General features: G+C 40.4%; 1 protein-coding gene across 2 annotated transcripts in view; it reads right to left on the bottom strand.

The window, feature by feature from the left end:
- CPVL (carboxypeptidase vitellogenic like) overlaps window positions 1–24803 on the bottom strand; it is a 124818-nt gene extending 100015 nt beyond the window's left edge. For both annotated transcript variants that reach the window (XM_045864509.3, XM_064575110.1), the window contains exons 1-2: window positions 24648–24803; window positions 5617–5805 (exon numbers count right to left, since the gene is read on the bottom strand). In XM_045864509.3, coding sequence (XP_045720465.1) covers window positions 5617–5794 — 178 coding nt within the window. In that variant the 5' untranslated portion in view covers window positions 5795–5805; window positions 24648–24803. The remainder of the gene's footprint in view (window positions 1–5616; window positions 5806–24647) is intronic.
- Window positions 24804–25338: the final 535 nt, after the last annotated feature.

Raw genomic sequence — 25338 nt, 5'->3', positions numbered from 1 at the left:
CCTACTCCCTTCCCCCCTGCAGCCTTGCTTTCCTCCACCCTTCTTTGCTTCTGCTCTCAATTAGACCAAAGAAGGATTATCCTCCGGGGCTGGGCAATCTTTCAAAAGTTTTTTTTCTTCTTTTTCTTTCTTTCTTTCTTTCGCCATTTAAAAATTGAGATATAATGGATATGTAACATTACATTAGTTTCAGATATACAACCTAACCATTCGATATTTGTATATATTGTGAAGTGGTCACCACAATGTCTAGTGAACACCCATCACCATACCTAGTTCCAATTTTTTTTCTTATAATGAGAACTTTTAAGATCTATTCTCTTAGCAACTTTCAAATATGCAATACAGTATTGTTAACTATAGTCACTCTGCTGTACGTTATCATATCCCCAGGACTTAATTTCTTTTCTAACTGGAATTTTGTACCTAAAACACTTTTGACATATTTTCCTCCAAACTATTAATCTTCTCCAAATCAGAGAACCCCCCAAAAGAGGAGAGAGAACTGAAGATGGAGGGGTTGGGAATAAGTGAGATGTGAATCACAGAGAGTTAAGTGAGCAAGAGAGGATTTGAGAAAGAAGACAGAGAAAAATGAGAAAGGTTGAAGTAGAATGAGAAAAAGGAAATATATAATAGAAAGGAGCTGAAGGGAATGGAAGACGGGAGAGAGATGATTGAATCAATCTATCTCTCTGAGGCCAGCCCAGCACGAGGTCCACTGGCCTGCTCTGAAATGACTCAGATGCTCCCCCAGCCCTCCTTTACTGAGGGTTCCAAAGATATTTGTCTGCTACCTTTTACTTACTCAGGTACATTTCCTGCTTTCCTTCTAGATCAGGGGCTACTGGAAAGCTAGGAAATTGTCTTATTTATCTTTGTACCCATGGGGATGCTGATTTAAGAACTTAAAGACATTCAACACACACCTTTTAATGAAATGTTAGCGAATGGATGAATGAATTAATAAACTAAAACCCATCACATTGACAATGTACTAGGATTAGCATATTTCTACAAAAACCTCCTAGGGAAAGCAGGCCTTATTGAGATCTTAAGAATTTAGAATTTTTCCCTGGCTCACAAAAGTGTTTCACCCCATTTCAATTTTTAAATTTCCTTTAATGAAATCATAGTAAAATAATTAAAAGTTCTTTCAACTAAAATGATATTTCATATTTTCAGATATTTGGTTCATCCTTCCAGAACCCACTAATGGAATGTGGAAAATAAACTCCCAAGATGTAGGAGTTTCTTACTTCCTGGAACCATGACTCACAATACAAATGTTCAAAACAGTTAAAAAAAGGAAAAGGTTTTCTTTGAAGTGATTTCACTTCCTCCATATTATTTACTGCGGTCACCAGTGTTTGTGATATTAACACTTTGAAAAAGATTGGAGTGTGACCAAAGAAGGACTCGAACCAGCTAATCAGGATGCACATCACATTCACAAAGACTCCAGTACAAGACAAGACACTGCCAGACCATAAGTAATAATAAAGACCTAATATCAAAATATTCTTTAAAGTTTGTGAAAAGGCAGTGCCTGTAAATATTTTTAAATTTGCCTCCTTTATTCATTTTGTTTTAAGAATTTATTCTAGCTGCAGAGAAAGTAAACATACAATTACAATTACACAAAACTAAACCAGCTAATTGGGAGATTAAAAAATAAAAAATTCCCTTGTCTTTTCGTGAATTACTATTTATCTCAAGAATGTTCCACTGTGATACTAAGACTCACGTTCCTAAGGTTTTGACAGACTCAATAAACAAAAGGAACTTAGGAGAATGAACTGACCATCTGTCCAGAGTTTCCTGAACTTTCAGTAAAGCGGATGAATAAAATTATCCTTAATTATGTTATCAGGGCTGCATTTGAATACCCAGATGTACCAGATTTTGGATCAGCCACTTAAAATTCCATTCAAAAATTTTGACTGTGTAATAGAACTTTAGAAAGTGACTTTACATCAGATTTACTATTTTGGATGTTGTCGCTCATCAGATGGTGATCCATCAGACTTGGCACAGAAGGACCAAGGATGAAAACTACCTCCCCCAGAAGCTTTCTCGGCTACTCCTGATGACCACAGTGGTGAAATGCTTGTAGGCAACAAATACAGGAATGGGAGGGATGTGGACAGTTTCTCGGATAGGCTTCTCTATATTCTTTTCACTTGGTTCTTCCAGATGTATGATACAGACATACCACCATGGTCATTTTCACCAAATGCCTCTGTTGAAACTGCTTTCCTCAGTATACACATGTCCTTCTTTATCTGCCCAAATCTCACCTAGAGCCTTCCAGTCTGAATCTAGTCACACAGCGCCGTGGCTCATACCTCAGGTTCTAGAGTCAGCAGAGATAGGTTTTAATTCCACCTCTGTCACTTATTACCTGTAAATGGCCCTGACCAAGATACTTAATTTTTCTGGGCCTCAGTTTTCTCATCTGTAAAATGGGAACAATATGTATGCCTTCTTCACTAGGGTTGCTCTAAGGATTAAATAAGCTAAGGTGTGGGTAACACCCATGTCTGGCACATATTTGGGCTTAAAACTTAAATTGTACAAATATTTGTTGAGTACCTATTACATATAGAAATTATGCTAGGGGGGCGCCTGGATGGCCCCAGTCGGTTAAGCATCTGCCTTCATTCAGGTCATGATCCCAGGGTCCTGGGATCGAGCCCCAAGTTGGGCTCAAGCTCCAAATTGGGCTCCCTGCTCAGTGGGGAGCCTGTTTCTCCCTCTCCCTCTGCCTGCCGCTCCCCCTGCTTGTGCTCTTTCTCTTTCTGTCAAATGGATGGATAAAATCTTTTAAAAAAAAAGAAACTATGCTTGGTCCTGGGCATATAATTATTAAGTATTAACCATTTGCTATTTTGACTACTACACTATTATTGTTTTCTGGACCAACCAATAGGATAGCTTTCTTCTCAAAATTTCCAGCATGCCTACCTCAAATGTAATATTTTAATGTTTTAGTACTCACTGCCTTATTCCTTAATTGTTTCACGTGTGTGCATCTGGTCACATCAGAAGGGCACAAGAGTCTTGGGGCGCCTGGGTGGCTCAGTCAGTTAAGTGTCTGCCTTGGGTTCAGGTCATGATCCTGGGGTCCTGGGATCAAGTCCCACATCTGGGTCCCTGCTTAGCTCTCTCTCCCTCTGCCCCTCCCCACCCCTCGTGTGCTCTCTCTCTCTCTCAAATAAATAAATAAAATCTTAAAAAAAAAGAAGAGCACAAGAGTCTTAAACAAAGGGAAATAAATTATAGCAGACATATCACAGAGAAGAAGTCAGAAAATTTGAGTCCTATGGGGTGCCTGGGTGGCTCAGTTGATGGACGTCTGCCTTCAGCTCGGGTCGTGGTCCCGGGGTCCTGGGATTGAGCCCCGCATTGGGCTTCTTGCTTGGTGGGAGGCCTGCTTCTCCCTCTCCCACTCCCCCTGCTTGTGTTCCCTGTCCCACTGTGTCTCTCTCTGTCAAATAAATAAATACTTTAAAAAAAAAGAAAAGAAAATTTGAGTCCTAAACGCATCTCTGGTACTCTTATCTGCATTTCCTTGGGCAAGTCATGTAAGATACTGGAGTCTCAAATTCCTCATCTATGGATTGGTAGGGTTGGTTGTGAGTATTGAACTCCTTTTCATCTCTAAACTAAATGATTTGCTTTGATTTATTGTTAATGAACAAAATCTACGTCATCAGTACCCACTTATTAAAGAAGCCAAAATGAATGCATGTGATTCATTTTGGTGGATTTGGATGATATGCTGCCTCTTCATATTTGTCTAGTGATATGAGCCTGTACCATTTTCCACATTAAGTAAAAATGAATCTTTTTTAGAAAAGGACTGACTACATTCTCTAGCTACATCATCAAATGTACACTAATGTACACTGACTACATTATCAAAGTTTTTCACCTTTTCTTAGAAAAGAGATAGTGAGACATGGAGTCAATATGTAGGTCAGAAAAAGACATGTGACCAGGACTCAAATGCACCCTTAAGATATAAGAATGTGTTGGTTTTAAAGAAAACAAAACAAAAAACAAAATGATGATATCCTATTAGCTATGGGAATATTTCAATTGAAGAGAAGTTGCTTTATTTTAAAACTTCTTTATGGAGTCCATACACTTATTTTTGATCTTTAAAATGATTATTTCCCTAAAATATCCAGTATCACTTCCACACATTCTCATGCTATCAACCAACTTACCAGCCTCACAGCCATTAACTCGGTTTTCCCACCTGTGATTAGAGATAAACTGCAGTCCTTCAAAGCAAGCGTCCCCATCTATGTGCCAGCCACCATGTCCATCATCTACTTAAAGAAAGCACTCCTGGGGCACCTGGGTGATTCAGTCGGTTAAGTGTCTGACTCTTGATTTCAGCTCAGGTCACGCATGATCTCAGGGTCATGGAATTGAGCCCCATGTTGGGCTCTGCACTCAGCACAGTCTGCTTGTCCCTCTCCCTCTGCTTCTCCCTCTGCACCTCCACCTGCTCGCTCTCTCTCTCAGATAAATAAATAAATAAATAAATAAAATCTTAAAAAAAGGAAAAACAAGTACTCCTGAAATAGTTGTCCCACCCCAATCAACTCCCCCCTCTGCTGGATCATTTCTATCAGCAAACACACGGTCTCTTACCCTCTTAAAGACCCTTCCTGATGCCACAGCACCACCCCATTTCTCTAATTCCTTTTACAAACAGCACCTCAGAGTAGCTGCCTAGATACTATTTTATAGTTCAGGAGCCTACTGATGTCCGGAAGGATTAAGTAACTTATCTACACAGTGATTTACATAAACATAAAGAAGCATTAAGAGCAGAGACATGTAAATTTTAGTCTCTGATGATACTAAATAATACCTTTTTCCTATTAATAATAATAGAAAATCCCACAATGTCTAAATAAAAAGCCCCACTTGCAGACACTAATATTTAGGGAGCAATTTACAGGTTACCAAGAGTCTTCATGTGCATTTTCTCATCTGATTCTTAACATCTCTGCAACTTGACTAAGTGATTATATCCCCATCTTGTTAATAAAGAAACTGAGGCCTAGGTTTGGGTAACTTGCCAGGCAAAAGGGCCCAACACTGTGCCTGTGGTCATAGACTAAGGAGTGAGGCTGTCTGGGTGTGAATCCTGCATCTACCAGCTGGTGTCCATGTGACTCTGACAAGTAACTGAATCTTTTTCTCCTTTAGTGTTCTTGTGTGTCAAGTAGGTACATCTCCCTGGGTTGTGGAGATGCTTACATAAGTTTATGTAGAATCCTTGGAACCAGTAACTGACATGTATGAAGTTCTAAGGTTAGTATTCTCTTTATTAAGTGCCCTGTTGTGGACAGGCACTATGCTAGTTTTATAAATAGAAGTGCGGGGGCTCCACCTCTAGATAATCTGTCCCTGGCAAGCTCTCATTTTAGCTCAAAACTCTGATAACACAGGACATCAAACCATTAATATTTGAAATAAAACAACTGAGTAAAAATACCAGAATGTATTTTGAATCCTGTTAAGATAACTGCTTTAAAAAAAAAACAACCTGTTGAAAATATACCAGTGGTTTTCTGATTTTATGAAACTTACCTTCTTCGAATTTCCCAGCTTCAATGTAGGGAGTAAGAAATAATGGCTCTCCTACGTCTCCCTTATGTGGTACAGAAACCCGAGCTTTTTTGTATAAGGAGTGAAAGAGCCCATCACCACCAGGGCTGAACACGAATACAGCCACCAAAACAGTCGCCTTCCACATGGTACCAACCATTCTCTCCAGTCCTAGAATGAAAACAACTAATGAATCTGAAGAATAAATATTTACCCAGCCTTTTTACATACAAGACATTCATTTATTTCATTGAAAAAATAGGTATACTGTAAAAAAAAAAAAAGTATATTGTATGTCAAAGCCCTTTGCTAATAAGCACCTTGGATACCACCTGAATAAAACAGACCCAATCCCTGCTGACCCCGAAGTGATGAGTCTAAGGGAGAAGGAGGCGCTATTGAAGGATTTATAATCTAACTAGAAAAACAATTTATATTTCTAAAACTGTGGTCTGAAAAGTAAATTCAATGCAGGATTAGATAAAACCTCAAGACAACAGGACTCTGTAACTGATCACCAGATAAGTGGTAGAGACATTTATCTACCAGGAGGGGAGAGGAATGAGAACACATCTCAGCCTGAGAGAACCCAGGAAGGCCTTACCAAGGTCATGGATGTGAGTAAAAGGTAGGTGGAGCCCAGATGGGCAGGAGAAAGGGGAAAGGCATCACTGATGGGTAGAATAGCTTGAGCAAAAGTGAAACTTGTCCATGGCACTTCGCAGAGAAATTTAAAATAAACAAAATGGATTTCCACTTACCTCTTCTGTCTCTTACAAATCATAAATTTTGCATCCAAGAACAAAAAAGAAAGAAGGAAGAAAAGGAAGGTCCTACAACTATCTATAGGTCCCTGCCCCTATAGCTAGCTGATAAATAAACTCAAGAGCTACGCCGCAAACTTTATGAACACAGCTTTTTAAGGGCCTTCGAATCTGATGTTTGCTTAGAGTATTCATCTCAGCTGATAATAATAATGGCTTAAAATTATGATGATTTCCCTAAACTTGTATATAAACATATAATTTGTATTTACAATGGGCTTTCCCATGTGTTTTCAGCTGATTTGAATATCTTAATAACCCGACCAGGAAATCAAAGATAATTATCACCAATTTTAGATAAGGAAAATTTGACTCAAAGGAATGTCTCATCCAAGGACATGCGGAACCCAGTCAAGGCCAAGACCAGGTTAAGGTGAGCCAGGGGCACAGGCAGGGCTGGCTGGCAACTTTTTCTAAAATTTTGATGTTTTGTTCATCATGGATTTTTTTTGGCATTAATTTTGATTTTTTTCCCAAACATTGCATTAAAATACTATGTATCATGATTATTGAGTTTTTCGGCACTCTCTTAAATTTTACCCTGGGCAAGGGCCTCACTTGACTCACCTTAATCCTTAATGCTAAGTATTATGATCCGACATCAGTGTTATTATTACTCTGCACTACTACTACTTAAGCATGATCTAAATTCTTAGCTCTAAAGTCTAAGTAAAGTACTTGACATGAATAAATACTTTACTCAGGTTTCTGGATGTAAAAAGAAATATACAATTATGCAAATATAATGCCTGCTTTGGACTGTTTAAAACAGTACTTTAAAATACCATGCCATTAAAACATCTTAAAACCACAAAATGTGTAAAAATCTATTACCACGTGCTTATCATAACCCAAGCTGGCATAACATGAAAATACTGGTTGTAACAAATTTTAGACACATTTCCCCAATAAGATAAACATTTATAATTTGATCAAATATACAATGCTTGTCAAGTCTTTCATGGTTAATAGAATTCCCCATACTTCATGTAAACAAGCCCAACCAAATACAATCCGTAGCTAAAAAATGGCTTTGCCTATTAGTGACTATAATAAGGAACAAAATGAATTTAAAACCTGAAATTAGTCCCAAGAAGCCCAAGAGTAGTGACCACTATGGAGCTGATAAAACATTTTTTTTTAATTATATGAACTTGTTACACTCATGTTTTAATAACATAACTACTTTCAAGGAATCCTTAAAATCAAGAATCTTACTCTCTAACTGGTTCAGGAAAAAAAAAAATCTGTGGAATTAAAAAAATACTGGAAGAAGCTCTTCCAGTAAGAGGTTTTGTTTTTTCCTGGTGGCAGAAAGAAACTAATCAGGCCATCTAATTTCTCCATCTTCCTGCTGCAAACCTCCAGCTGCCTATAATGGAAGTTATTAATATTTAAATAACCAGGGTAGTAACAACACTTCCCTTGTAAGCAGATGCTGACTTAAAGATGTTAAAGAAGGAAAGAGGTAAAACTCGTCTTGTTTTAACTGACATAAATCTAATACATAAAAGTAAGAGTTGGGTCAATTTAGTAGATCTCATTAACATTTAATCAAATAACTATTAGAGTCATGGTTTCTTATGCCGGTGAATTAAAGCAACAACATACTTCATTTCATAATTCTCATTTAACCATCAGAATTCCTGAACTGTGCTTGGCTGTCATCTCTCCTCATGAAAATGAAAGCTATTACCATGAATGGAGAAGTGTTTTTTTTTTTTCTTAAATTCTTCTCAAATGTTTTTGCTTATCCTAAATTAGCCTGAATCTTGCAATGTATTGAACATTTATTGAGTACTTTCTAAACAAAAAATCCTGTACTAGAAGCTATTGCCCATAGAAGGTGAAAAAAAATTAACCAATTTATCATGTCTACTTGAAATAATATGAAAACATTGATACTATTTCCAATTCAAATATATCATATTGAAGGATTCAGGCAAACTGTTCCTCCTAATGTTTAGAAACATAAAATCTAAGTAAATACAAAGCAATACTGGCAGAATTAAACAAGCTAAAGGTCAAAACTATATGATTTACTAAAATTGTCTTACTAAACCTTAAATATTACAGTTGGAAACCATACGTCCAAAGTACAACGTTTTTCTACAAACACAGCTATTTATTATAGTGTTCCTTAGAATAATAAAAACTGTCAACAATGTAAACAATTTAAGATATGTAAATTGTTGTACACCAAAAAGATGGAATTAGACACAGCAATTAAAATAACAAGAATATTTTGGAAAATATACTAAAATATTAGGTAAAGAAGAGCAGGCTATTATATTGGATACATGGTAGTTTCTCCTTAATTAACACTTCTTTAAAATTTCTAAGGTTTCTATAATAATTACTCTTATAATTAGAAAAAAAATAGTTTTTGGTTTTGCTTTTGTTAAGATAAAGTGAAGCAACTGATAGACATGGCAAAAAAAAATGCTTGTTCCTTATTCCTTGTTACTACCTGGTTATGACCTCTTGCGTTTCCTAGGAATAAGGGTTCTGTTTGTTCTTTTAGAATACATTCTTCTTTCTCTAACATTCTATGAGGATTTGTCTTGGTTTCCTAGAGCCATAGAACCTCAAGACTCAAAGTACACTTTCTCTTTGGCAAATTAGAAGCCGCTGGGTAATGTGAGATGCTGTTATAATAATAATTACTATTCCTATATTGGATTTAATTCTACCTGGAATCGAGTCCATAACAAATGTGTACATAATTGGTATCGGCAAATACTTGTTGAACTGATGTGTCTAAATAATGAGTCATATTTTAGACAGATATGAGATATTAGATTTTCATGTGGCCTCTCATCTTGGAGACTAAAACTGGAGCCAGAGAAGTATGTAAGTGACATAAGTTTACACCACTGGTGAGTAGTAGGCCCAAGACTCAAAGCCAGGATTTATTTATGGCTCCACACTGAATCTGCTTTCCACACTTTTATTCTTGATTACAATTATATTCAGATATTCTGTTATTGTCTCAATAGATAATTAACAGCCTGTATGTAACAGTCCTAAACCCCTTTCACAGATCATTAGAGCATGCAATAAAAAATGACAAATGAATAAGCAGAAATATTAATAAGTCAATCTTCTTAGAGAAATTTGGTTTTTAGAAACAGTTCTGCCAACTCATTCATTCATTGGCACTTCAGTGAGACAGTGACTTCTCTGGGTCCCAGCTGATGTGTTAAAACCAGTGGTTATCTTTCCAGGAGCTTTGAGAGCTTGTTTTTCAACAAAGCCATTGTTAAAAATTAACCATTTAATAAGTTTTCTTTAAAAACATAAGTAATAAATGCTCAAAACTCATCACTTTATAACTATTTACTACATTTTACCATGACTCCAGGGTTATGGTTTTTGTATGTGGTGGACAGATTCCATAATGGTCAGCTACTGTGCATTTCTTTCCAACTTTGCATTCAGGGAACATCTTGTTGGTACCTTTAAATCAGCCCTGGTGGGAGTATTTACACCACAGAAATCAGCGAAGACTCCCACCCCCAGAGAGCTGGTTTTTAAACATTTACCCGCACACGGTGGTCTCATGTTCCTAATTTGAAAAATGAGCTGGAAACTTCTTTCCATCAACTCACACTCCAATTCCAACTGAAATGATCAGCAGAACAGACAAAAGGGCAAAATCCTGCCAAGTTGTCCTAGTGTTTGAAAGCAACCATTAACACGGTCAGATTTGCAAGCCTTCTACAAAAGAAACCTGAAAAGGCCACTGGAAACTGTGCCGTCTACCAATGAAAAAAGAATCAAAAACACAAACTCCAGAATGAGGACAAAGAAACAAAGAGCAGACGTGTCAAGCCGCCCTGTGTTCTCTCCTTCCCATTTGCGTATTTGATATGATAGATTATTATTCCAATCAAAGGATAGGAATTGTTCACGTAAGAAATGCTGCCCCTGCAGTAAAATAGCTATTTGGATCCCCCTCCATATTTAACTGGCCTTAGTAGCTCCCAACATAAAAAAAACATTCCCCCAAACAAACAAACAAACAGGCCAATGAGTAACAGACATTTCCATGGAATCTGCAATGAAAGAAAGGTACAAGAAAGTGGTTCCTCTACTTTAAAAAGATGTAAGCACATCTCGAGATTATTCAAGCATATCCAAAGCACCCGAATCCTATCATAAAGAGCTATTGCGCAACCCTCCATAAATACCAACTCTAGCTCTTTTGCTAAAAGATTTCTAGGCAAACAAGTGGTTTATTTGGATAAACAAACCTTTAAGTAAACAAGCCTTTATTCTGAGGGATCCACTACTCGTTTTCCTCAAGACATCATTTTAATTTCTCCAATTGGCGTCTGACGCACTCATGTCCCAGAAAAGACATAGTACGAGACACACAAGGTGAGAGGTGATGGGCACCCTTCTGCTGAGGGGGCACTGAGAACGTGCCCATCTCCTTTTCCCAGGCCACCCCTATGGCATCAGACAGGGGCATCTAATCTTGCTAATGACTTAGTCATTCCCACCTCTGCCATCATATTTTTGGACCCATAGGAAAGGGAGATAAACTTGAGTTATGTGGCAGGTAGAGGATGAAAAGAATCAGGAAGAGGAGGAGTAATATCTGACACAGTAAGAGGAAGCTTTACCTCAAAGTCTCACTCCAACCAGAAGGAAAATCTGAATGGGGGTGGGAAGTAAAAAATAGACATGTCCCAAAATGTTAATAACAGTTTTGAAACAGAAAGACATCCTTATGAGGCTTCATCATAATAATACCAATAATAGCTATCAATCACTGAACATACTCTATATACAAGGAAAGGTGCTAACTGCTTTATATTTTTATTTCTGACCTTCCTGGGGCAGATACTATTATGATCCCACTTTAGGGATGAGAAACTGATCCTCTGAGAATTTAAGTTATGGGCCCAAGTTCACACCACTAATAAGTGGTACAGCAAGGAGTTAAGGCCAATCCTAATCAGTCTACAAAGGCTATTCTATAGTCGCAATACCAGCATCTCCCAAAATGTGGGCCAGAGTCCCTCTTCCGTATTCAGGTAAATTTGGAAATATGATATATTATATCCCTGCAGAATTAAGTTATTATGTTGCTAAGAAGTTCTGCTGTAAATCAGTCTGTTAAAACTTTAGCCCAGTATTTCCTAAACCAACAATTTTTTTAAAAAATTTTATTTATTTGAGAAAGAGAGGGTGAGCGAAAGAGAGAGAGAGAGAGAGAATGAGCCAGGGGCCCGGGGGGGGGGGGAGAGGAGCAGCAGGGAGCAAGGAGCCCTATGTTGGGCTTGATCCCAGGGCCCTAGGATCATGACCTGAGCCGAAGGCAGACACTTAACTGACTGAGCCACCCAGACGCCACCCCCCGCCCCGGACTAATAATTTTTGATCAGGAAAGGCTTCTTATTTTTGTGTAATATCCAAAAATTTTATGTAATGCACTCTGTGGCCTTTATTTATTCAATAAAACAGGGTGGAGGAATGTGTATATCCTGGGCCCTTCCTGCTGGGCTAACACTTCATTTACAGTCTGGAAACATCTCTAGGTAGAGCCCACCTTGAGGAAACAATGCAAAGGCCCTGAGGTGCAAATAAGTTTTGTTTGTTGTTGGTCGACAGGAACACAGTGAATGAGGAAGGAAGTGGCAGGCACATGATGAGTTCAGAGGGTGGTCAGGGCCAAAATATGTGGAGTTTTAGCTGTATTCATTTTCATTAGCATTAGGAAATAATACGGTCTAATCAGAATTGTGAAATGGCAAATGATCACTCCGGATGCCATCTAGCAAGTGGACTATGGGAGTTAAGGATGGAACTAGGATGCCAATTAGGAGGCTGATGTAATATTCCAGGAGAAATGGCAGAGGCTGGAGCCAGGGAGTAGTGGTGGAGTGGTGAGAAGTGTGAGCTACATTTTGTAGGCAAGCCCACTGGTATTTATTAATAGACTAGCTATAATGGCTGAGGGAAGGAAAAGAAGCAAGAATGACTCCTAAGTTTCTTTTGCCCAGAGCAACTTCATGGATTGTTATGCATTGAATTGTGTGCCCCCAAAAGAAATGTTGAAGTGCTAACCCCCAGTACCTCAGAATGTGACCTTATTTGGAAATAGCGTCCTTGCAGATGTCATCAGTTAAATTAGAATGAGGTCAGAGCAGATGAGGATGAAACTTTAATGCAATGTAACTGGTGTTTAGCAAAGAAACACAGAGAGGGGAGTGCCATGCAAAGCCAGAGAAGAGGGCCATGTGACAGTGGGGGCAGAGACTGGAGTGGTGCATCTAACAGCCATGAATCGCCAAGGCTTACAGCAAACACCAGAAACAAGAAGAGTCAAGGAAGGACCCTCTGCTTCCTCTCCGCATCTGCAGGTTTCAGAGGGAACATGGTCCTGCCAACACACTGATTTTGGACCTCTATTTGAGATAATAAATTCTGATGTTTTAAGCAACCCCCCACCCCGTTTGTGGTCCTTTTTATAGTAGCCCCAGGAAACTAATACATGGATAGTGGGACCAATATCCAACTGGAGGTTGGGAAAACTCTGGAAGGAGTCAGGATGGAGGATGGAGTGGGTAAGATTTGAACCATCAACAATCAAATGGGAAAGAGAAGTTAAATTGATTTCTTACTGAGATATGTCTGGCACTATTCTTTTTTTTTTTTTAAAGATTTTATTTATCCATTTGTCAGAGAGAGAGATAGAACACGAGCAGGGGGAGAAGCAGGCAGAGGGAGAAGCAGGCTCCCCGCCGAGCAAGGAACCCGATGTGGGACTCGATCCCAGGACCCCGGGATCACGACCTGAGCCAAAGGCAGCCGCTTAACCGACTGAGCCACCCAGGCGTCCCTGTCTGGCACTATTCTAAGCCAGGATTTCCCACAGGATCTTTTGTGAAATATTAGCTCAGTAAGATATTAATAGACTTTAAAAGGACAAAAGTTTGGGAAAATTTGGGTTAAAGGAACTTAAACAGGCTTCCTGGTTCCAGAACATCTCATTGCATATCATTTGTTACTGGGCAATATGTGTTTATTTGACTGTGACACTATTCTTAGAAAGGCCCTGAATCCAGAGGTTTACCTAAGACATATCCAGATGAGGACACTAAATCCCAGGCTGAACAATTTCTCAAGTCCTGGGTTAATTTTCTCAAGCCGCCACTTAGCTATTATTAAATAGTAAAGCTGGAATTTGAAGTCAGATCTGTATGATTCCAAAGTCCATGTATTTTGTATAAATCACGGTATAAACGACATAGCATGAGAAAATCTGCCAGCACGTAACTTTTGACAAAAGCAGAATTCTGGGTAAACTGGATTATCCTGGCACTTGCAAAACTTATAGGTGCTAAAATTGCAAGTGATTTAAGGACATGTTTATCTGCGAAACAATGAAAATCACATGCCCAGATGAAAATCCATTCATAATAGATTTCTAGTGTACGTCCTTCAGTTTTGAAAACGATCTTTTAGGGGTAGTTGAAGCCCTCGGTCCTTTAGGACTCATGGCAAAAGCACTATGTTCCAGTGAGAAATTCTTTATTTTTCTGATGTAAATTGGTCCTATTCTTTTTAGAATCAGCCTCCTTTTGGCTATCTACTTTGATTAAATTTCTCAAATAAAAAATTAAGATACACAGTGTGGCAAATACAAGGGTAAGACTGGGCACAATGGATGAGAATATTTTATGTGAGGATGGTTCTGGGAAATTCTATTACTCCCTGAGGTGACGAGAAACTCCTCCCTGACTCCCAAACAGAGATTATTATTATAGAGAATACCCGCCATGTAATACTCCCTTAGATGAGGCTAGTACTTTGCTCGTCTCTTATCCACACATTGTTTCATTCGGTCTTCAGAGTAGTTAGGGGCCCTTCAACAGGGGCCCATGTTGATGGAGCGGAGCCTGGGCAGACTCCAAGTTCACTGGACCACCCACTCACTTCAATAAACAAATAGAGTTGACCCTTTAACAATACGAAGGTCAGGAATGTGACTCCCTGCACAGCTGAAAATCCAGATATAATTTTTGACTCCCCCCACATTTAATGACTAATAACCTACTGTTGACTAGAAACCTTACCAATAACATCAACAGTCAAGTAACACACATTTTGTATGTTACATGAATTATACACTGTATTCTTACAATAAAGGAAGCTGGAGAAAAGAAAATATTATTAAGAAAATCATAAGGAAAAGAAAATACATTTACAGTACTGTACTGTATTTATAAAAAAAAAAAATCTGCATACAAGTGGACCCACGCTGCTCAAATTACATTATCTTCAGCTCCTACTATGTGCTAGACTCCAGTGTAGGCACAGAGAACCAAAGAGACAAAGTGTCTGCCTTCATGAAGCTTACCCTACAGTGGGAAAGAGCCCGATGAGAACTATCAAGAAAAGCAGGGTAAAGGGGTCGAGAGTGGTGGGTCAAGGAGTGGTGTTATTTTACATCAGGATGGTCAGGGAGGGTCCCTCTGAGGAAGGGACATGTGAGCAGCTCTGAAGGATATGAGAGACTTCCATGTGAATCCAGGAAGAAGAGAGTTCCAGGCTGGAGAACAGGGATCGCAAAGGCCCTATCCCAGGAGGCAATGAGGACGGAACTAGCATGGCTGGAGTCCAGCGAGTGAGGGGGGATGTGGTACCAAGTGGGGCCAGGTATCAGATCATTCTGGGTGTTGAAAGCCATCATATGTTTCGGGGGCTCCCTTCTCCCCAGCCCTGATGTTTCCATCCACTGTGAGGCCGGCCTCTGGCCACCCTGTTGCTCACTCCCAGGACGCTGGGGCAAGAGGTGGAAAGGTTTATCTGATGGATAAATGTGGGTAAACTGGGCATGCTGGGCTCTGTACAGGGAGCAATGCTCTCCTCTCTCCACCCAGTCTGGGCCTGTAAATGGCTGGGCAAATCTGCTCAATGCTGGGTTTCAGTCATAGGAAATTCATTTGCCCAGAACTAAGAGTTTCAGCCCAACCCAGTTTGTCTCAGGAATACAGACACCATTTCACTCTCCACCTGCCTTGCTCTTTGTCTTCTCAATTTCTCCAGAACTCAGGGGAGGGAAAGGAGTTTGCTATTCAGGGGGGCTTCCTCAGAGACCCCAGTAGAATAGAACTTGGGGTTTATTCTGAGTGTAACAGCCTGGAATTTGTTTTCCCACTGCACCCCACTGTCTATTATCCTTCAAACATTTCATCATATATTTAATTAGGAAAGCCATCCTTAACAGTATCAGCTTCACACACATACTCAGAATCTGAAGTCCCATATAGTCTGACTTGCCCACACCAGCCCTGGAAAGTTGTAAGAATTGATCACAAGAAATGATCTTTAAAAATCAAACTGTCCCAGGGGCACCTGTGTGGCTCAGTGAGTTAAGCGTCTGTCTCCGGCTCAGGTCATGATCCCAGGGTCCTGGGATGGAGCCCCGTGTCAGGCTCCCCGCTCAGTGGAGAGTCTGCTTCTCCTTCTACCCCTCCCCACCACTCGTGTTCTCTCTCAAATAAATAAAGAAAATCTTAAAAAAAAAATCAAACCATCCCAAATACCTTTACACAGGTAATCAAAGGGCAACAAAGTCACGGACTACTTAGCAAGAACAAATAAATACAGAACTGAACCCCCTCGTTAAGTATTTTAAAATCAAGTGTGCACAGTATCCAAGTGGAAACCATAGAAAAAACCCACAGACTTGTTGATCTGGTTCTTCTGCCATGGAATGGAAACACTGTCTACAATTACCTCTGTAGTTTCTGAAAGCAAAGCAAAGCAAAGCAAAATAAAACAAAGAAAACAAAATAATTTTCACTCTCTTCCTTGCTGCATTCTCACATCTGTCCATACCATCTTGCCCCAATCATATGATCTCCAGGTTCCCAAATTCAAAGGTCTTTGTCTTAATTGCCCTCTCTGACCGGATGACATTACCGCTTTGGTAAATTTACCAATGCCTTGCTTTCTGTAATCTGTGCTTTCATGGATCTTCTAGAATGTTTTCTTTCATGGTTCCCTCTTCCTCTGCCTTCCCCTTAAATATTGGGTTTCCCAGGAGTCTATCCTTGGTCCACAGCTTATCTCTCTCCACACATTCTCTCCAGGGTGGTCCCATCACTCGAAGTAGACCTTCTACTGACACCACTCACATAACTGCTCTTCCCTGAAGCTGCAGGCTCATCTACCCAGCTGCCTGCTGAACATTTTCACCTGATGCCCCATGGGTATATTAAACTCAGCTGGTCAACACGCAACCTAATCCTTCTGCTAAAACACAGTGAATTGAACACATTTGTTTATTTCTGTTCCCTCATGAAACCGCTCTAATGTGAAAGCAAAGACATCTTTCAAAGGTGTAAATCCCATGGCCAAAGAAGACAGCAAATACAGTAGATCAAAAAATTTTGTTGTTACTGTTAGATGGAAAGTAAACAAGTAGTTTGCAGAGAATGAAAGAGAATATCAATGAGAAACAAGTCATTCACATCATTAAACCACAGAAAGCAAATGGTAAGTACCAGACACTGCAGAAGGCAAGGGACAGCATGGCACTGAAACCAGAGGGACAGATAAAAGTCTGTAACAGAGGGTAGAGCCTCAGACCCCTCCAGACCTTAGCAGAGGAAGAGACTCCTTCTGCAGAAAATTTATTCTTTGAAAAATTAAGCCACAGAAACTCTAGACTTGAGAATACGAAATACAGGAAAAGTTGGGGAAGAGGCATCCAATTTAAAACTAAGAGAAAGTCTACATACTGATTGCCTCTGGCCCCTCCAACACTTGGCTCTAAGAAAGCTGATAGCCAGAACTATCTGCCTCTATCTCTCACCCTATGCAGGAGAATGAAGGATTCTTCTCTGGAATACCTGAATCCACCAAGAGAAGAGTCCTATACATACTTACTCATCCTCCAACAAAGTATCTTGGACCCCACCAATCAACACCAGGGAGTCAGTGAACCGCGGGCAAATCCCTTCAAGACAATGGAGTTTCCAACCAGCAACTTGGTTTCTCTCGGTATAAAACTAGAGTCAAAGAAGCACTGGACATTGGAAGAAAGCTTTTAATTTGGAAGAAAAAGCAAAAGAAATTACTTGAAGGGGAAAAAAATCAGAAGAAACAAAAACAAGGAGTGTAATAACTTTTCAAAAACAAAAAGTATATATATCTTTAAGGAGATAAGAGAAGATATTGCGTTCATTTAACAACAGAATACTGCCTTAAAGGGGAATGAAGGACAAGGACATGTTCCTGAAAACTAAAAATAAGGTGGTAGCAATTTTAAGATTTTGATAAAAGAGTGCAACAGTGGGATGCCTGGGTGGCTCAGTCGTTAAGCGTCTGCCTTCGGCTCAGGTCATGATCCCAGGGTCTGGGATCAAGTCCCACATCGGGCTCCTTGCTCAGTGAGGAGCCTGCTTCTCCCTCTCCCTCTGCTGCTCTCCCTGCTTGTGCTCTCTCTCTCTCTAACAAATAAATAAATAAAAATCTTTAAAAAAAAAAAAAAGAGTGCAACAGTAAAGACACATAAATCTCCTAGAAAATATAACTAAAAGAGAAAGGGCTTAAAAAATAGGAAGGAAAAAGATTAAGATAATTAAGAGATTGGTTCCGAAAGACCAACATCCAACTAATGGGAGTTCTAGAGAAAGAAGGAAGATACAATTCAAGGGAGGAAATTGTCAAAGCAATAATACAAAAACATTTAGCAAAGGTATAGACCTAACTCTCAGATTTAAAGGGACCGCCAAGTTCCTGGATCAAGGAATGAAATGACACAGAACAGATTCCAGAAATAAAGAGACTGTCATTAACTTTCCAGAGAGAGAAAGAGAGAGAAATAGAGATCACGAAAGAGAATCAAGAACCAAGATGACATTAAACTTTTCAATAGCAGCAACTGCAGCTAAGAGATGCTGGGAAAACATGCCTCCAAAATACTAAGAGGAAAATAACCTTCAAGTTAGAATTACGTGCTCAGCCAAACTATCAAACAAGTGTGAGGATAAAATCTTCAGGTAGATACAAGGCTTCAAACAAATTGATTTGTATACTACACGACTCAGGAAGCTACTGGTAGATGTGTTCCACCAAAACAAGGAAGAAAACCAAGAAAGGGAAAGACGGAAATTTCACTAATAGGGGAACTAATGCAGAAGAGAAAACCCAAGACAGCTCTGCCTAAAGAGTCACCAGTACGGGTCGGAGCAGTAAGTCAGAGCAATCCACAGGCAAGATCCTTAAGAAAATAAAAATATGAATACCACATGAGTTTTTGTAAAAAATCATATCCATAAGGATAGTACAGTTCTGTCTGCAGCTTTGGACAGAAGTCCCGATAGTGTCACAGAAAACTAAGCAATCCAAAAAGAGGTAGTTATTCACTCGATGAAGAATATAAAACTGTACAAGAAAGGTAACACAATTAGAGTATACTACTTGGCTCAGCAGTGAGTAATACTTGCATAAAAAGTAAACATCAGATATGGATTTAGCAACAACCAGATATTCTACAGCCATTTGAACAGGATTGGGGACAGGCAAGTTGGGACATTAGGTAAGAGTGCTAAATTCCCACCTTGGTTAATAGGAAGTCCATAGAAAATATCTCAAATTGAGAAAAAAATGCAACTCTTAAACCAGTAAGTCAAGAAACAGACTAGGCAGATTACTTAGAAATTTGGAGTTAAATACTAGAAGAAACAGATAAAAGAGTCAGAGGAAACCTTACAGATAAGTGGGGAGTGATGGGGAAGGACTAAAATTTTTTATGATGAGAAGTGTAATAGGACTTGGATTTTTCACCTGCACACGTGAATTATGTTGACAAAATTCAAAAGTAATTAAGAAAAAACCGAAACACCCAACTTAGTATCTCTTCCCTAAACATGTCCCTACTTCTCTATTTTCTGTCTTCATTAGAAATATTCTCAAAGTGCTAATGCCTTATATTTTAACCATATCTCTGTTAAGCTGAGAGTCTGAACAAAGGGTGGGAATTTTAAAAAAAGAAAACCACAGGCCCAAAATGACATCACTTAGGCCAAGTCCCCAAACCAGGACTTAATGCATAATCTAATTGTAGTTTCAACCTTCCCCAGAAATATAGTCTTAACTAGTCAGTAAGGAATTTTCTGATGGGTACCAGTGAGTCTACCATAGTGGCCCTCTCCACCCACCATGAGAAGATGAGGTCATCTGCATGATAAGACCCCTTGCTTTTCCCCCTAAGATGAACAATAATTTTCTTTTGCTAATAACTTTCTTGCCCCACCCTCCTATAAAAACCTTCCTTTTTTCCCTTTTTTATAGCGCCTCAAAGCTTCCCCTCTACTTGCTAGATGGAACGCTGACCAATTCAGAAATCACTTGATAAAGCCAGTTAAATCTTTAAAAAATAAAAAATAAATAAAAAAAGGAAAGGAGAGGAGAGGAAAGGAAAGGAAAGGAGAAATACTCTCACAGCACTGAAGCTAAAACCCTGGATTTTTTCTTGATTTCTCTCTCCTTGCTGCCTTCCCACAGCCAATCAATCACCAACTGAATCTCTTAGTTGTCTTTCAAATTTGCCCTCTCCTCCTTAGCACTACTCCCATGTCCTAATCCAGGTCCTTATCATGACTTGCCTGGACCATTGCAAATCTCCAAGCTGATTCATGACCCTGACCTTAACTCCTAGTTAGATGAATTTCCCCCCACTCTTCATTTGCTGTTGCCTTTCCTATTTTCTTGGGCCAGGGGTTTTACACCTTTTCAAACTCTGTTACATGGCAATAGATAACCAATACACAGGCAAGATATCAGCATAAAGCAGGAAGTGGATAAATAGCAGGATGGAAGGGAGAAGTCAATAGAGGGCAGATTGCAGGGAGGCTGAAAGCTGTTCAGAAACTTTATCCTCTAGTGACTAGAAACTACTGAGGGCTCTCTGTATTTTGTAAAGACTATTATGGCCATAGTGTGAGGATGGATTTAAATGAAAAAAGGCCCAGACACCAGTTAATAGGCTTTCCAGTAATGCAGAATTAAGACGAGGGAGCCTAAACCAGGTAAAGGCAGTAGTAAAGGTGTGGACAAGGCAGACTTAAAAATAATGAGAAGGTAAAATTAGCAGGACCTTGTGAGTGATGAGATATTATATGTTGAAACAGGACAGAATCTAGGATGATTCCCAGATCTGACTTAGATGGCTGGGCAGATGGTGGTATCATTAACTAAGATCTCCCACTGATGTAGGAAAAGATGTTAGGGTTTGAAGCCGATGGTCAAGAAAGAATTCTTGAGACGTCTTTGGTGCAAAATGGTGGTTTTATTAAAGCATGGGGACAGGACCCGTGGGCAGAAAGAGCAGCACTAGGGTCATGAGAAATGGCCCATTATATACTTTCAAGTTGGAAGGGGGTTAGGGATAGTGTAAGTCTCTAAGGTATTTTGGAAGCAAGGTTTCCAGGACCTTGAGGGACTAGCTATTGTTGGGATAAGGTCATTTATGACTGTCTAATAAAACCTGAGTCATGAGACCCTTCGGATGTGTATGGGTGGGTCATATGCTTGGGGGATGATTGTCAACATGTATCTTGGGGGGGTGCGGCTAGAGATAAAGGAAGTTTCCAGAGGAATTTTTATAAGTTAAAGTAGGCTTATAGGATCCTGGGGGCTGGACTAAGTTTGCCTTTTGCCCTTAGTAAAGTATTAACATCGAGGCAGTTGAGTCCCTAGAGGAATGTCACTCTGCCTGTTTCAAGGACTTGTCAATAGGCTACAGATAGTAAAGAAATTGAATAATTTTTCTTCTGCCTTTGTTTCCCACATCACCACTACTCAATTTTGCCATGAATTTAACTAGCATTAGTGCTTAACAGGTGTGTGTGTGTGTGTGTGTGTGTGTGTGTGTCCATGCACTGAGTATGTGAAGGGAGGAGTGGAGAATCTAAGAAATTGAAAATCAACCCTTCTGGTAATCACATAGCAATGTTCCCAACAGAACAGGGACAACGTTTCTACATGCCCAAGGCCACACCGCAGCTGCAAACTGACTGACAATCCTTTCTTCTGGGCAGTTACTGCTTTCTTAGCAATGTCTCCCCAGTCCCACTTTGTTCCTCCCACCTCTTGAACCAAGACTGCTGCAAGTCAGTTGCTAAACTGCCTTGAACACCCCCCACCCCCACTTCCCTGATCCCTCCTTTGCCTCACTCAGCACAAGGCCAAACCTTTCAGAAGCTTTGTCCTATGTCCCCAGTCCCTTGGGTATATGTCCTCCTGTGCTGCAGTTAAGCGAATAAAACTAATTTTGCATCACTACAAGTAAAGAGAAGTTAGAGAGACCAGAGCTGAGGGCTCTATGTATTATTATATATATTATTCTGTGACAAGAAAGCAAGACCCTGCCACAATTTCTGAATGTACAACATTGATTATGAAAATTTTCAGATTTTCAGAAAGGGTGAAACAATTTTATAGTATATACCGCTACTGAAATTCTATTATCATTCAACTGGTATTGATTTAATGCCTACTATCTGCCTGGAGCTATGCCTACCTGTAAAGACATAAAAAGCAGAGTGAAGTTAGGGAACAAGGGAGGGTTTGATTTGGCGGGAGCACAGAGTTTGTGAGGGGGTCATGTGACTTTGGTCTGTGCAATTATGTTGGAGTCACATGGAGGACACTGCATTTCATGGCACGAAGTTTATACTTCATCCTGGTTGCAATCAGGAGCCATTGACGGCATGTAAGGAGGGGAGTGTCTTGTGCTTTAGAAAGCTCATTTCCCCCATCAGTATTAGGCTGGAGTGGAGAGGACATGACATCTGAGAGCTAAGTTAGGAGACTCTGCAAATGTCCTGGGACAAATAAAGGTTAAACTGTGAACAGAACAGATTGCAGAGAGAGAAAAAGGAGAATCGATCTCTTGGGGGCTGGGTTACCTACTCCCCCAAAGAACCATATAGTTACACAAAGATATGTCCAGTGATCTTTCTGAAAGTAATGGAATATGGAGTCCCAAAAGAGAAAGGAGGAAGGGCTAGCCTGGGATGCCTACATAAATATTTTGACCTGTAAATAACCCTAACAATTTAAAATGAACCACTAATTAGAATCAGAATATGGAGAAAAGGTTAAGAGATAAGTCCCAAGGATATTGGAAAGATAAGATGATGCGAAGAATTTGCTCTTTCAGGCCAATAGATCAAAGGACCTAGAGTTATCCCCTCCCCTCCCCAGCGTACTTCCCAGGTTCTGGTTTAAAGCAATAAAAGAAAAAACATGTGGTTTCATGTACAAGGCTATTCCTACAATATCTCTGAGGGAGAGAAATCTCAATACTCTGGTTTCAGTTCAGTTATGCTTAGTAGTTGTGTTTTATGATTAAAGTACCTGATCATTGTCCTGTGAACTGAGTCCATTATTGCTTAAATCTTTGAACTTGCAAATATATAGCATAAAAGTTTAAACTCTGTTCCTATTTTTGGCCAAGGAACAGTTCTAGCATTCTGCCCAGCTTATCCTCTCCCAAATCTATGTAGATATGAATGAGTCATTCTTCCAAAGGTACCTTTCAAATTATGAGAAACTTACCTACTTTAGTTCTTTTAAATGTTCTTAGTTCAGCCCACGAAAACCCCACATTATTAAACCCCTGGGAATGCTAAACTGAAATAATTGCATTTGCTCTTTAAAATGAACTGTACTTCTTATTAAGAATGGGTCATTACCTATTTACCTTGGGAATTTCAGTGCTAATAAATGGATATCTGATGTTATCTGAGGCAGTAATTAAGCTCTTCTCTCACTATCTTACTTCGGTGCATACCAGCATTGTATTCAACACTCAATCTTTCCTCTGACACATCATATGCCTTCTAAAACAAAAACAAAGTCATCAACAAAATACTGTCATGCTGTTTGCTTCTTGTTTTTATTTTCTCAAGGGGTATGAACTGGTAAGTCCTTCGGACTTGCTTAACACTCCTCTAAGTTACTTAAACTACCTGTCAGTCAAAACCCACTTACTTCTCAGGCTATAAAATCAGTCTCAGAGAACCCCACTATAAATAAACTGGTTTATAAACTAGACTCATATATCTTGCGAGACCAATTATGCCCTTCCAAAAAAACCCAACTCCTAAAAAAAAAGAATGAAACAGTTTCTTGCTAAGAACACTTGCATTACATTATAAAGGGTTTCCCCTGGACTTAGAGGGGCCTGGAGTACAAATCTAGAAAGCCCAGTCGGCCAAAGGGTGTTGACAACTGTACAGACTTTCACACGCCAACAAAGCCAGTGTGATCTACGTCCAAAAGTGTAAAAATTTCTATTTTGAACAACTTTCTTAAAAGCTGTTTTCCAAATTAGCAAAATACATTCTGGTTGGATTTTTTTTCTTCCTTACATCTCCGTTTTTACTCATGTCACACCAAAGATTGTAAAAAGTTAATTGTACATTTAAGGGGAGGAGAAAAGGTAAGTGTCTTTAAAATGGGAGACTGGGGCTTAGTAAACCGAAAAAATGTGCTCGAAGTCACCAACTAGTAAAATGCATTGCTGGGATTTGAATCCATAAAGATACCAAAGCCCATTCTTTTCCCATGAGACCAAGGTGACCTAAAAGGTATTGGATGCTTCCATTTGTCTCTAGGGGTCCCACTGGCTCCTAGTAACTTCCCTGCAAGGGTTGAATCCACTTGGCAGGGAGGGGCTTCCAGCTGTGCTGTGCCCCCCCCGCCCCCCGTTTTCTCCTAGTCCTATATTCCGGGCCTTTCTTCTGTGCTTTCTTTCCCTCTATGAGGCCAAATCTCCTTTTGTGGGGCGCTCAAATCGAAGGCATTTCTCGCTTCCACTCTTCCACAGCACCCACAAAATCAAAATATCCCAAAGAGACGTGTTGAGGGAGGCAGGGAATGTGTCCCCACCTTGCACCAAGAGTAACGGGGGACCCCACAAACCCGGTGCGACTGCCTCGGATTGTGCCAGGAGCCTTCGGGAATGTTCCCTGGGCCGGGCGCACCCAGAGCCTAGTGCCAAGCATCCCCAGTTCCCCCAACGTGGAAACTCCGAGCCGGCCAACACGGTGCTACCTCCCTCCTTGTGCGCACGGCTCCTGAGACACCCGCCCGGCGCTCCCCGCGTCCCGGGACCCGGGCGAGGGAGGACCCGGCGCGCAGCGTCGCACTCACCCGAGCCCGTCGGTCCGCGCAGCGGTGGCCCAGGAGGCGAGAAGCGCTGCAGCCCTGCCCCTCGCCCTGCCCGTCACGTTTACCCTGCAGGACGCCGGGGGCTGAGCGCTCCTCTCGGCGGCCCACGTGACCTAGACCTTTGGCGCCAAAGGTAGGTCCTCACCTCCCCTCCCCGTGACCTGGCCGCACCCGGGAAAGCCCTCCATCCTGGGAGAAGCCGGCACCCCCCGGAGTGGAATCCTGAAAAGTAACGGAGAAAGGTAGGCTGCGGTGCAGCTCTGCTTTGTTTGTTCCTTTGTGTGTTTTGATTTTCCCTCCCACTTTTTTAAAGCTGCTATCAGAATTTAAAGATTTTTTTTTCTTTTTATTTATTTATTTGAGAGAGAGAATGAGATAGAGCATGAGAGGGGGGAGGGTCAGAGGGAGAAGCAGACTCCCTAATGAGCAGAGAGCCCGATGCGGGACTCGATCCCGGGACTCCAGGATCATGACCTGAGCCGAAGGCAGTCGCTTAACCAACTGAGCCACCCAGGCGTCCCAGAATTTAAACATTGTATTTAAAAATCATTCCCCACACGGGTGCTTGCAATCCTGGTGCTTGCAAGCCCTGTCTTTGCCTCTGGAACCCGAGGGGTATTTTACTGCCACTGTTTAGGAAGCCCACTTGCATTCGCCCAAAGTCCACATTCCC

This window comes from Mirounga angustirostris, unplaced genomic scaffold (genome assembly GCF_029215605.1).
Source record: "Mirounga angustirostris isolate CCGP_5_RB_7025 unplaced genomic scaffold, mMirAng1.0.hap1 SCAF_12, whole genome shotgun sequence".
In the NCBI taxonomy this organism is placed as follows: domain Eukaryota; kingdom Metazoa; phylum Chordata; class Mammalia; order Carnivora; family Phocidae; genus Mirounga; species Mirounga angustirostris.
The sequence above is the reverse complement of the archived record's forward strand: the minus strand, read 5'-3'. Positions and strand labels throughout refer to the sequence as shown.